The 14,359-nt window shown below is 40.8% G+C and overlaps 1 protein-coding gene across 1 annotated transcript; it reads right to left on the reverse strand.

Moving 5' to 3' along the window:
* Window positions 1–2,018: 2,018 nt before the first annotated feature.
* cyp24a1 (cytochrome P450, family 24, subfamily A, polypeptide 1) lies at window positions 2,019–9,176 on the reverse strand (the record flags this gene model as incomplete). The annotated part of the gene is made up of 11 exons (XM_080025549.1): window positions 2,019–2,129; window positions 2,315–2,512; window positions 2,821–2,899; window positions 3,777–3,943; window positions 4,553–4,698; window positions 5,876–5,987; window positions 7,645–7,736; window positions 8,126–8,219; window positions 8,317–8,410; window positions 8,544–8,734; window positions 8,910–9,176. 11 exons carry the CDS (start codon window positions 9,174–9,176, stop codon window positions 2,019–2,021), a joined length of 1,551 nt encoding a protein of 516 aa, XP_079881675.1.
* Between the last annotated feature and the right edge of the window lie 5,183 nt (window positions 9,177–14,359).

Raw genomic sequence — 14,359 nt, forward strand, 5'->3', positions numbered from 1 at the left:
AGCTTTTATGTTGACTTAAGTAAAAGTTCCAGAACCACAATGTAAAATTGTTTATTTACAAGCAAATAAAAGCAATAAAGTAACAGTGCTTGTTCTGCAGAAAAAATGGCCTCACTGAGTGATATGTTGTCTTGTATAACATTAATAGATTGGTAGCTTCACTGTATACGCAGCAGTTTGCTGTTGTAGCTAGTTGAGGCAGAGCTCGTTTCAACTGATTTATACACAGAGAGGTTGTTCCGTCTAGTGGTTCCCAACCAAAGGGTCACAAGATAAATCTGAGTTGTCCTGAGATGATTAGATAGGTTGGATGTTCTAACTCTCTGGGCCTCAAATAGTTATTTAAACGAAACCATCTGAGAGGTGTAGAGCGGAAAATCATCAATCTTTGGTGAAACTGCCAACAACAAATGTTTTCATCGTAGGTTCAATGAGTTTGCTCTGCATTGTGTGAGTTTCCCTCTTAGTGGAAGGGTCACAGACTTACTCCTGCTCATATGTTTGTATCACCATGCACATTTGTACTGTAACTTTATCTGAATGATCATGTTGAAAATAAACACATGTGATATTCTATAAAAGTGACATTTTATAAAAATAAAAGTATGTATAGGACTATAGTATGTCCTTATATTATACCATATATTAATACAGACTATGTATTCATAATAACCATATTATATTGCAATTATTGGAGGCGCAGACGTTTCTTTAATAGAAATAGTAAAACACTAAACTAAATAAATAAGGTAAATGGAAACATGAAGGCTACTGTATACTTCTCTGACAATTTTCCTCATTTACCCACAAACACATTCAACATGTGGAACTGTGCTGAGCCACTGCTGCTCCGCCAAAAACAATCTACTTGTTTCAAGTGTTTTCAAAAATTGCTTGTCAAATACTGGAAATTAAAGCTTCTGACCCTATAAAACCCTTTAAATGAAACTTGGTGTGACTTACAGATACAACAAGTAGTGATTTTCCAAGGAGCTAGAGGCCAACAAGGTTATGAAAACCCTAATCTACACAGGAATACATCATGCTTAATACGTTACCCCCATGCAACCCAAAAGGATTTCAGTTAGTCCATGTAAAACAATGCATGGATTAGCTAGAAGAATTAGCCTTTAATTATTTCAATCTATAGTGTTGGGTTAAACTCTTGAGTAAACAGAGCTTGTCTGGGAATGAGAAGACCTTTACTCAAGCTCCAAATCACACAAATGAACCCAAAGACTTTGCTTTTTCAAATAAATACAGGCACAATTTTAATACATTTATTAATTTATTTACTTCAGCGAATAAAATATGTCTCTATGTCTATATTTATACATAAGTTATTAAACAAGGTGAAGCAAAAGGTAATAGTTTGACATTTACATACACATGTCTGAGGTTAGGACATTACATTTATATTTAAGGACAGCTGCCTTGGTGCAACATTACATTTGTACATAACAACTGGTATTTTGGTCAGACATTAACAGTCATAAGTAATAGTTTTAAATAAGTGTGAGGTATTCATGGTATGATTAAATATATAATATATTTTTTTTTCTTATTTTTTTTTCTATTTACAGAGCAGCAATATAGGGAGTCACTGGACCATCAGGGCCATGGCAACAGAGGTATCATCTTTCCATTACTACGTCCAGAAGAGTAGAATATGGAGCCTAAGAGAGGAGGACAAACGGAAATAATTAATTAGAGTGAATGCCACAGTCTTCAAGTCCTGTAGTTAAACTGAAAACGAAAGCTTCAAATCAAATATATTAGTCATATTTTGGCAGATACTCTATTTGATAGATCTAGGCTAGCTGTTTCCACCTGTTTCTATTCTATATGCTAAGCTAAGCTTACTACCAGTCGATTGTGGCTCCCTATTTAACGGACAAACAAGAGAGTGGTATCGTTCTTCTCATCAGGAAAGAGAGTAAGCATATTTTCCAAAATGTAATTTTTTTCCTTTTCTTTTTTAAAGAAGCAACAATGGAGAAAAAGGTTTTCTTCTCACCTCATCTCTTGATGAAGGCAACAGGAAGTTCTCTGTTGGGAACCAACAGTCCTGAATGGATGGCGTCGAGTGGCTCGTTATCTGTTGCCACAATTTCAAAGTCTCTGACCAACTGTTAGGAAGACAAGCAGAATAGGATTTGATTAGTCAATTGAAGCTTCAGCAGTGTAAATATCATAAAGGGTCAGTTGTTAGTCAGTTTGAACTACCCATTTGTACACAGTTTTTGATTGTGATTTGACATTTACTGTATGGTATATTTGACTGTGTTCTCATCTGAACTTTGTCTCATCTTACCCAGCACATGGCCAGTTGCAGTTGCAGCTCGGCCAGCCGTCTGCCGATGCACATCCTCTTTCCGATGCCGAAGGGAACGTGAGCGAAGGGGTTGATGGAGCCGTTCTCCCGCAGCCAGCGCTCAGGTTTAAACTGCTTCCCATCCTCAAAGTTCTCCTCATTGGTGCCCAGTACGTGAGTGTTTATCATCAAAACTGTCTGTAAAGGAAAACAATTGATTAGTGCTTTGCAGTTTTTATACAGTATCACTCAAAAATCAATTGGTAGAATGTTCCGTCCTTGCTAGAAGGTAAACCAAATAGATTAAGACCAATGACGACCCTGTTAATGTAAATCTAATCCTCGTAGTTTTGCCGAATTGAACATTCTGTGAGAGTTGCCCCATTTAGACTTCGTACAGTACCTGAGTGTAACACGCTTCATTCAGACATCAGACAAGTGTAAATTAATACAAGAACGTAATCTGCTCATGTAAGGAGTATGGAAACGAGAACTAAGCCACTTACTCCTTTGGGAATGGCATAATCTCCCAACACAGTGTCTTTGTCCAGGGTCCTGCTGGTGAATGGGACTGATGGCGATAACCTGCAAGAGTTTGAAAAAAATAGAAAAAAAGTGTGGGAATTTGGCCTCATAGTAGCATATGGCATAACAAAAATATCTAAGATGTTTAACGGAAGATAATCGCACTCCCGAGTTTTTCACAGTGTACTACGAGGTGATACGTAATCTCCAGTCAGATGTTGTATAGTACATTCCCTGCGTGATGTGGTTATGGCATTAGCCTTAAATAACATGTAGGACAACTTGTGACCGAGAAAGAAGAAAGAGGGTCCTAACAGGGTTATGAAGTTATTTGAACGTGACCGTACAGCATACATATTTTAAACTGGGATCACCATATCTCATGAAGCTTGTTTTCGAGCCAGTCATGTGTGAGCGTTTTTCCTCCTAATCTGCGTGTTACAGGTTGAAATCAATAACGCCGCGAGTGAGTCTGACTGGACACTGTGGACTGTTTGGAAAAATCTAATTTATCAGTGGATGTTATGTCCTATGTATAGCTACAACTAGGGTGGCCAATATCGACTATTTTTCTATCGATTGATGTATGTACTATTTCATCTATTAATCGAAACAATTTATTTTCTACAAGAAAATCTAAGTAAACATTTAGTTTTTACTTTTTGGCATCCACTACGCACTGTTTAACCCTCAAACAATAACAGTGCAGGAGGTTAAGCCCTTTAGGGCTACACAGAGCTGTTGAAAGTGCTACAGATAGAACTCAGTGTTAGCCAGTTAGTTAACAGCAGCTAACCCCCAAAGCATTATGAAGTGCCGGGAACAGCAGCCTCTTTCGTTGTAGGCCCACTTGTATGAAAAGTCATGCATCAACTTTACAAAATGACGTTAGAGTTGCAGCCTTTCTGTCACTGCGTGACCTTGGTGCATAGCGTACCTCATAGACTCCTTGAGGCAGGACTTGAGGTAGGGCATGCTCTTGAGGTGCTCTCCACATGGGTCTTGGTCTGGAGCCACCACCTCTTTAATCTCCTCCAGTAGCTTCCTCTGGGCGTCAGGGTTCCGTGAGAGGTTGAAAATAGCCCACAGCATGCTGTTGGCGGTCTGAGAAAAACGTAAAAACGGCGAGGGAAAGAGGGAGGGAGAGGGAGAGAGAGAGAGAGGGAAAAAGTCAGAGAGGATATGTCACTTAATGAGGCAGCTACTCTAAATGCATTCCTCCGTGGGGTCCTAAAAGGAGCAGAGGAATGTTTGGGGTTCCTCAAAGGCTCCTCAGTTACATGCGCAGCACATTAATTTTCCTCTTTGAAGCACTGTAACTGCAGCACCTGTTTGTTTTTTGTGAGGCCACACAGTCATTTTTCTCTCTCTCTCTCTCCCGACCCGAAGGTAAAACATATGAAAGGTTCCAGCCAAGGAAACTAGTCCGCCACATAATCCTAATGCGATACGTGAAGTTATTTTCACTTCTGTTTTGTATGGATTAAACACAATAAACTGTATTACATTGTGAGTTTAAGAGGCATGTGGATTAAGTTACCTTTGGACAGAGCCAGGCTGACCCCTATTGCAAATTGTATATGCTAAGCTAAACTAACTAGCTGTTGGCTGTAGCTTCATATTGAACACAGTGGTATCGACATGCTCATGTAACTCTTCCAAAAAAGAGATTAAGTGTACTAATCAAAACATTTCTAACTTTTCTTGGTTTACCGTCTCGACTCCTCCAATCTGCAGCTCTGTGATGGCAGCGTACAGCTCTTTCTTGGAGAGGCGGCTGTGGTGTAAGATGTCGCCGATTAAGTCATCAGGAGCTCTGCTGGAGTTCTTCTTCATCTTCCTGTCTATGTAGACCTTGGCTGAGGGAACACAACACAGTCAAGATTTAATCATGCGGGCATGTTATGTTATGCCACTTTATATCAAAACGCTACTTTCTAAGTGTGACCACTGCGTCTCTATAGGCCTATGGTGCTTCAATTAAACAGTATTACAACTTGATCGGATACACCTGCACCGCAATATTCAATTATTTGGTTTATTTTGAGCTCTGTTAGGTCTGATATTGCTGACTTTAGTTGAAAAAATAAGTCAATTAATCAATGAGTTCTTAGATAAAATATAATTCTGAAACAATGTAGATGATTGATAAATCAATGCCATTGAACAAGCAAGAATGTCAAATATTTGCTGGGCCAAGCTTCTCCAACGTGAGTATTTTTCTGCTTTGCACTGTGGGGTTTTGACTGCTGGTCAGACAAAATAAAACATTTTAAACCTTCCCCATACTATTTTCTGATACTTTATAGAATGAGTAATGTAGTGGAAACATGTCCAACCTATGTTATAAAGTTTGTTATGTGGACAGTTCGTCTTCACGCAGTATCACATCCATATGATCTGAATGGTGTGGAGACTGTGAGGCACCGGTTCTGTACAGCTGCTTCCGTATGTATTTGGTAGACCTGTGACTGTATGCGAGTCATGAGCTAATACAGGCTAAGCATAATTTAAGTCACAGGGCACAGAAACACACCAAGCTAACTTAATGTATTACACTCCACAGCTTCTCAAAATACTATAAGCTAATAATAACTACCTCCCTCGCTCCCACCACTTTTTTTCTTAAGCTTGTTACCAAATGTCGGAAAAAGGGCCTGTTTATTTGTGTGTTTTTCAGTGCGAGCTTGTAACGAGCTACATCCAAACAAACGGCGCAAACCAGCATCCCGTTCTTCCTCCCTCCAACCTCCTGCTACTACAAATATTTGGCAGATTTCTCCCTCTTAGGTCATGCAGTTTACTACAACTCTGTTGCCACCGTTTACCCCGAGTGCCAAGTACACAAAAACACAGGAGGCACCCGGTTCAAATCCACCCGCCCTCTGTTCTTCTTTATCTATCGTCTGATTGGAAGTGAACTCAACCTAGTTTGAACGGTATCATGGGATACAAACTGTACCCGGACTTTGTGAAATTAAATGAATCTGTGGAGGATGTGGGCCCCTGTTTGTTTCATGTTTTTTTTGTTAGTACCTGTGCTGAAAATGCAGTCCCATGCTGTGGTGTGGTCCTGCCATGTTTTGGTGTTGAGGCCCCTGTGGAGCTCCACCGGTGTGACTATCATCATGCCAAATGTGCTCATCATCTACAGAGAAGACAGGGCAAAAAAAAGGGATTAGCTGTCAAATCTAATCACAGTCACAGAAAAATCTCTCTTGGGTCTCACAGATCATCCCAGGTGTCCGCTCACTGCTGCCTGTTAACATTATTTACTGTACAGGGGCCGGTTTCCCGATAACGTCATCTCTTAGCGCGCTACGAAGACTCCTACGTTATGACTTACCAAAGTTGTTTACCTCTGTAGTCGTGGTTCCCGAACGGTCTCTTAGGAGTCTTCTTAAGAAACAGTCCCTACGTGGCTCGTACACGGCGCTGTCCAGTGCAGAAATCGATGGCTCAGAGTTCGATTTTCCATTTCCTGCTTATTTCATGCGAAGCTGCATGACAAGTCTTTGCGAATAAAAGATTACTAGAAATCCTTCTAAGCCGAAACATTTATTTAACACCTCTTGCTTTATAATCTAAGTATCTGTAAGAACAATAATCACGTTTCGTGGTGGGTCAGTAAGGAAACTGAAAGTAGAATATTGCCAATGGCCTATATCAATAAAAACAGACGGCCCAAACAGCGTCCAAATGAGCTAAAATCCTAAATACAATAAACAGTAACATGGCACACTTATTTTAAGGTAAGCTTTAATTGATTATTCATTAATTTTTTCACACGTTTACATGTTTTAAGGCGGAGAATCCGACGCACACTGCGGAGCTGTCAGCTGAGCCGGCTCAGCTGACAGCTCCGCAGTGTGTGGAACACAATGCGATGGTTCTAGTGTTAACCTTGGTCGAACGTATTAACATAGCCTATAGGCCTACTGATTTAAAAAAGGTAGCCTAGGCTATAGAAAAATATAGAAACAGCGGAGGAGATTAAGATTGTTTCCAGCAATTATGTTCTTCATGAATGACTTGTGGCAGTTCCATGCGCAACAGGGATGTCACTCGTGTCCGTTTTACGCATGGTGCTTACGGAAGGAAATGTGGGGGTCTGTAGTAGCCAAGCCTATCTCTGGCGATGCCACAGCGATGGCAGGGACTTCACTTGTCATTAAACTTATAAATCTGACTGTAAAGGGACACAGCGATGACTGTATTAAATATCAAACTGATAAAAACGATTCGACTGTAGGCTGTAGTGTATCACGTATAAAGTAGCCTATTTTCATATTGACGGACATCGCATCCAATCAGTTAATGCTGATTGTCAAGTCAGTTAGATGACTATGTAGGCTACTTATAGTTTGAACACTTTGTGAATCAGAGTGAATGGTATTCTGCTAACATATATAGCTTACTTTAAATGTGATATGTACGCTATATACAGTTATCGTTTTTAACAGTTTGTTATTTAATACAGTCATCGCTGTGTCCGTTTGATATGAAATACAGTCAGATTTATTAGTTAAATGACACAAATGAGAGCTGAAACATCCCTACGGTAGAGCTAAGAAGGCTCTGCGGGCGCTCCAGACCAACCTTACCAACGTAGGACGTACGAAAGAGATTCGTAGCAAAGAACGTTTCGGGAAACAGGCGAAATGTTAAGTAGGAACTCTACGTAGGGGTTACGAATGACGAAGCGTTAAGAAGGCTCTACGAAGGCTTTGGGAAACCGGCCCCAGCACTTTGGCCTGCCTCGGCAGTTATACATGTGCTACATAAATAAAGTTGACTTGACTGACCGTTTTTACGGCTGTGATGAAGTTCATGGCTTCCTCATTGACTTTCTCCTTGAGCAGACCGAACCTCTTGTCATAGAGAATGAGGCAAATGGCTGAAGGAAGAAACAAAAAAAAGGATGAAATTGGGAGCCTGAGCTACGTGTAAGACATTTTAAAAAGAGATATATCACAAATTGTAAACTTTAACATTTTCAACCAAAAGTAAAAATGGCATAGGTATGAAAAAGGTGTTGATAGATACAACCAATCGTTTAGGACAAAGAAAATGTAAGGCTGCAGTGATTAGTTGATTAATAGTGGTTATTGTGCAGACAACCTGTTTTCCACTATCTGAAACATATTTTGGTTTTAGACAAGGTCTTGTTTTTTTTTTTTTTTTTTTTACATTTATATTAAAAATACTAAACAAAAGATCAAGAAAGTTATCATCTAATTCACTGCAGCTCTTATGAATCACACAAATAGAAACAATTGAACTTACTCTCAAACGACCATTTATTCAGTTCGAAGTACAAGTCTTCAATCTTTCCATTGACGTTAATTTGTCCAACTCTGCCAACGAAGTCCTCCAAAACCTGTATTTCCAAACGACAGCTGTCTGTCAGCAATCACACACAACCTGATATAAATCAAACATATCTTCGGAAATGTGTTTAAGTGTCTGAATCTCACCTGATTTATCTTGCGGTCCAGCTTCACCACCTCTGTCGGTTTCATGAGTTTCTGCTGAAAGGCGCTCCTCACTCTCTGCCAGTCTTCTCCCTCTCTGCAAAATCAACCGCGTGGATTCAACCCGTCAGTGAGCGTTCATTTAATACATTTGCGCCTATATAAGCTGCGTCCTGGCGAGTTTAGACACGTTTGATATGAATAAAAGAGACATTTGAAAGCCTACTTACAGAATAAGCAGTCCGTACGCCTCGTCTCTGAGGTCTCTGTATGCTTTCCATGGTTTGATCTCCAGCCTCTGCGGGTAATTGCCCTCCGTCCTGTAGAGCGCCTCCAGCAAGCAAGGTGCGCCAATGTGCACCGACTCAAAGGAGCCCAGCTTCAGTCGGAAAATCTTGCCGAATTTCTTATGATAGTCCACCTACAATAGGTTATGAGAGTCAGTAATAAGTTAGATAAATCTTATTCACATTGAAATATGCCTACAATGTTTGTCTTGTTGCTGCATTGGCTGTATATAAAAAGGGGGGAAACGGCTGTATTCCCTTAGAAAAAAATAAGACTACTAGAAGCAGAAGTTGCTAATATTACTGTACCAGGGCCTCGTGTTGCCTTGTCAGACCTCCTTTGTGGATAAGTTCGACCAGACTCCCGACGAGCGGCCAGTTAGTGGGTCCGGGGATCGCGTCCAGACTGTGCGCTCTGGAGGCAGCAGCGTGAGGGCACCGCGCAGCCACAGCCTCCACAGCATCCTTCTCCTCCAGGACGCACACTAAGGATCTGGGTTTGAAGTGCAGCAGCCCAAAAAACTCCTTCTTCAGCAGCTCCACAATCTGAGGAACTTTTTGGATCTGAGCCCTCATACTCAAAGTTGAGGATTTCATTTTTTGTTGCTGTTGTATTTTTTCTTTTTCTTAAAAAAAAGAAAAACAAGAGCATAAAGTTCAGTAGTAGCTTTTCTGTGTTATCTTAGGGATGTTGCTGGGTTTCTCGTTTCTTGCTTTCTTGGTAGTTTCTTGGTTGGTTTCACTCCAATATATATACTGGCAGTGTTTATTCCTGCCAAGCACAGAACCAATCAGGGATCGGTGCTGCACGGTGTGGCGGTCGAGCCCACTATTCATTATGAATCCACGTTGAGTGGATCGTATGACCTCAGAAGGACTGAGGAAGTGCCCCCTCCCCTCGCTGTATACATAAACACACAGGACACGTCGGAGGTGACGCGGTTCGCTTGAACCGTGTTTCAGAGCGACCGAACCGAAACTTTGGCAAAGTAAATACTACTGCCACACTTCAGCACCGTGGGCAAATATTTGACAGATTACAGGCCGTGTGTGTGTTTGCTCAGATTGTGTTTTGAAGTGTGTGTTCTTGTAGAGGGGTGAAGAAGGGGAATTGGGCATTTTCAGTGAAATTCTCTTTAAAAAAAAAATATATATATATATATATATATATATATATATATATATATATATATATATATATATATATATATATATATATATATATATATATAAAAACATACAGTAAATACATACTAAACAGAATAAATGTGTCACAACTTCAGCCAGTATTTAGTTTGTTTTCTTATGTCTGTTTTCCTGGTTTACTTTCTCTCATGTCATTTGAGACCCGGCCACTCCCTCCTGCTCTGCACTCCCTGTTAATTACATTCACCTGGTCTGCCCCACACTCACCTGCTCCTCATCAGTTAATCAGCCCCAGTATATATCTTTGTTCAGTTCCCTCAGTCAGTTGCCAGATTGTCTGATGTCCTAGTGTGTTCACCCAGCTTTCCAGCATTCAGATTTCATCCTGTGTTCCGATCCTGCTTGCGTGTTCGTTTTTCGACCTGTCTTTGGACTTTCCCTTTTGCCTGCCCCAACTGGACTTGTTTGCCACGCTGTGTTACTACCTGGTTTGTCATCCACTTCATTAAAATCTATTTTTGAATCTGAACTGTTTCTGTGTCCTGCAATTGGGTTATTGTCTGTCTTTCCCTGAAAACCTGACAAAATGAGTGTTTTGCCTTTTTGCAATAGTCCTCTCAAACATGGTAATCCTATAAGAAAAAATTAATTCTATTCTATTCTTTCAGCTCTTTCAATGTGGCCTCCAATGTGGTAAAAATCAAATTTAGATTTAGCAAAACCTTATATATAGTATAAAAAAGATGTGAAATCAATCATTGTAATTTCATTAATCGGCTCTTTGATTAGGCATTTTCTTTTGGCCAACACACACACACACACACACACACACACCAGCCATTCAGAACTGGCATGACTCAAATAACATGTGCAGGGCCCCCATGTTGTTAGCCTGTAAAACGACTCTCAGGTGGCATCAGAACCTTGAACCCTGACTGATGTTTTCCGCATTTTGGGGAGTGAACAAGAAGAAGGGGAAAAAAAGTAAAAAATACCACCCACACATCCACAAATGCGAACATTTGTTCTATCAGATTTAGAGCATGCAGTTTGACATGTGGCGTCACATGAAAATATCAGTCAGCTTTGGCAAATATCAATTCTCTGTGAATGTATTATCAATATTATACACAGCCTGTTAGAGAAGAAGATAACATCATGAAAGGAATATTTCGAAATAAATAAATGCACGCATTTGTTGTTTTGGTAAGAGCTGGATGAGAAGATCAAGGCCATGTTTCATGATGGCGGCAGCCAGTCTGGCAAACAGGCGTAAACAACAAGCCTATCTCTGTTCAAAGGTAACAACATCCACTCACAAAGACAACCTATTAAAATATTATATTCTGATTGTTTCATCCACAGTTGCATCCATACTTCAAACAAAAACTTGGCAATTTACGTGGTTTGTGTGCGGGACGATTTCCAGGCACAGTGACTTCTTTTGGTTGTTGTACAGATTAAAATAAACAAGATTTAAAATATTGATTAGGGAGCTTCAGAGGTGATGGTTGGCAGATTTGGTTGACTTTAGGCAGAGTCAGGCTAGCAGTTTCCACCTGTTTTAACATTTTTTTTACTAAGTTAAGCTAACTGGCTACTGGCCATAACATATTTATCTTTCACAACCAGCAGACAACACCGTTTTCAACACAGTCAGCTCATGACCAAGATGATCCTTGAACAGTAATCAAGTCATTGTGTCATTGTAACCATGATATTCACGTTCCCCTAACATTTACAAAGTAGTTATATTAACCTTAACTAAATCTGACAGAGCTGTGTTTCATGCCTAAACCTCACCCAAACCTTAACCGTACTGTAGTGTTTTTACTAGAGGTGGGCATAGATTAATTTTTTTAATCTAGATTAATTTTGGAATTAATCTAGATTAATCTAGATTAAAATGGCTCATTTGAATTCAATCATAATATGTGTGTGCTGCTGTGCTCCCTAAATAATGACTCAAAGTAAGTCTTTGAGAACGTGTTTCTCAAGCCAGGTGGCGCATCAGACCAGGGGCTCATCTCCTGTGCAGGTGCACACCTAATGCATCAAGTTAACTTGCGTGCAGAAAGAGGATGTCACGGAACTCATGTCCGTTAGCTTTTCAATATAAGACTGTCAAAATAAAAGTCCCGCAAAACAATCGTTATTTTGGGGATTAACTTCTCCGCGTGAGAAATTTGAGTTGTAGGCTAGCGTGTGAGAGTGTGAGCTGGTTGATATGAGTGTGTCTCACGGCCAAAAGGGTGAGACTTGGCAGCTCTGTCAGTTGTCAAACAAAGCGGACGGACGTGGTCTCTATAGCAACGAGATCAGCTGAGCTATCACTGATAAAAAAAAATATTGTTTCCATAATGATTTCCATAGCCGTAAGCCATAGGCTAGCCTACATGTTGTGTAATTCAGTGATTTTCAACCTTTAATGAGTCGAGGCTATGCATTGGCTTTGGCGATTTCCCTTGCCTCTTTTTTTTCTCTCCACACAAAGCTCTCCCATTGCACACACGCATGCCCCGGCCGCTTCCGAGAGCACAGACTGTTAGAACTCCTACAGTAAACCAATTCCGCATTGCACAAGGTGCAAACAACCTTGGTCTTGTCGAGGTTTCCATTGGGAAGCTTCTTAAAAATACATTTTCCCTGAAGCAAACCCGGCGGCTTCCTAGCTGCATCCATGTCAGCACGTTACGTTTGATGTGGTAGGCTACACAGGTGCGAAGTCGGACTCGTTCTGACTCGTGCACTACAGTGCAATTCGGCCAGGTATACATCCGCGCTAAAATAAGAGGAACAAGAGATTAACGGCGATATTTTTTTTATCGCCGATAAGAGTCTGGCGTTAACGCAGCACGTTAACGCCGTTATCGGCCCACCACTAGTTTTTACATATTTTGACATTTAATTTGGAGGAATTGTTACATAATGCAGCTCTAAAGCAATCATGGATTATAATGTATTTTACTCCCTTTCTGGTCAATGTCCATGTCTTTAAACAATTCAAAGTCCCAAGCCCAAGCTGATAAACTCCCTGGAGACATCAATTGGGTAATAATAACAGATTGTAAAAAACTCCTCTAAAGAGCACTACCTGTTCTGCCCTGAATATGTTTAATATGTTTAAAAGACACTCAAAATGACATTGAAATGTTAATTTACTGTTTTCTACGTTTATATGTATTTCCGGCGCTTTTATTTTGAAAATCTCCCGAACCAGATGTAGGAAGTAAAAACGTAAACGAGAGGAAAAACGAGTGTGTGTACATCGTCTCACGGCCGCATCAATGCAGTTATCTCTCAGAAAGCAATGGTTGTAAGTGTTACACATAGTTTACAGGTGTGATAAGATGTGTTGATATCTTTCAAGGGTATTTTGTGTATAAAAGTAACGGTTTAATGCCGTGCTTGTGTGACAGCAGTGTGTATTCTTACCTGCGAAGTTGCTTTGTTTTCTAGCCTGCTGTGCTAATACCTGTTGAGTTAATATGAAGCAGTCAACACGTTGATACTGATATTTACATGACTGTTTATTAAGACACTTTTTTGTATCTTTCTTTCCTAGTTTTACACCGAATTCAGTGCAGTCAGAAATGCTGACTTATGTGTAAGAAGATATTAAAGGAGCAAGCCGCTCACTTCCTGGCTCTTGAATAAGGAGTTTGGCTGGCTGTTTAATCTGTGTTCACGCAAGAGCATAACACATAGAGAGAACAGTACAGTAAAAAACCATATCATCAGAGGGATTCGCCTGCTGCAGTTATGGAAGCCCAGACAACGCAGAAGGATGAAAAGGCAGCGTCAGAGGCCAGCTCAAAGCGCACATCTTCCTGCAAGCATTCAGTGGCTAGCGCTGCTGCTAAGGCCAGAGCCGCAGCTGAAGCTGCACGCACCAGAGTCACATATGGACAAAAAGAGCTGGAATTGAAAAAGCAAAGAGCCAAATTGGATTTGGAAAAAGCTACAATAGAAGCGGATCTAGAAGCACTAGGACTTGAAAAAGCAGCTGCTGCTGCTAACGCAGAGGCTGAGATTTTGGAAGCTGCAGCACGATCAGAATATGGGGATATAGGCAGTGTCCTCAGGAGTGACGTCTCACCACAGGTAATTAAACAGCGAACAGAGGCATATCTGGACCATCAAGCTCAGACCAGCTTCAGTCCTAACACACCTGCCCCAGACACACTGTTCCCTCCCCATATAAAAAAGACACAGCCACTGACAACGCAGGAGCCCCCTGAGTTAAGCCCCATCCACCGTCATGATGGTTCACCCACAACACCAATGCACACAAAGACTTCTGCTATTGCTCCAGCTGCTAACATGATAGACTTTGCTAAATATCTGGCACGCAGGGAGTTAGTAACTACAGGTCTTACCAAGTTTGATGACCAGCCTGAGAGCTTCAGAGCGTGGCAGTCCTCCTTCTATAACGCCACTCAAGACTTAGACCTAACAGCTGGTGAAGAGTTAGATCTCCTGGTAAAATGGCTAGGAAAGGAATCATCTGAACACATAAAAAGAATTCGAGCAGTACATGTCACTAACCCTGAAGCCGCACTTCAGATGTCTTGGACAAGGCTCAGAGAGTGCTACGCCGCCCCTGAAGCGAT

This window comes from Ammodytes marinus (assembly GCF_949987685.1).
Source record: "Ammodytes marinus genome assembly, chromosome: 4".
Classification (NCBI taxonomy): Eukaryota; Metazoa; Chordata; class Actinopteri; order Uranoscopiformes; family Ammodytidae; genus Ammodytes; species Ammodytes marinus.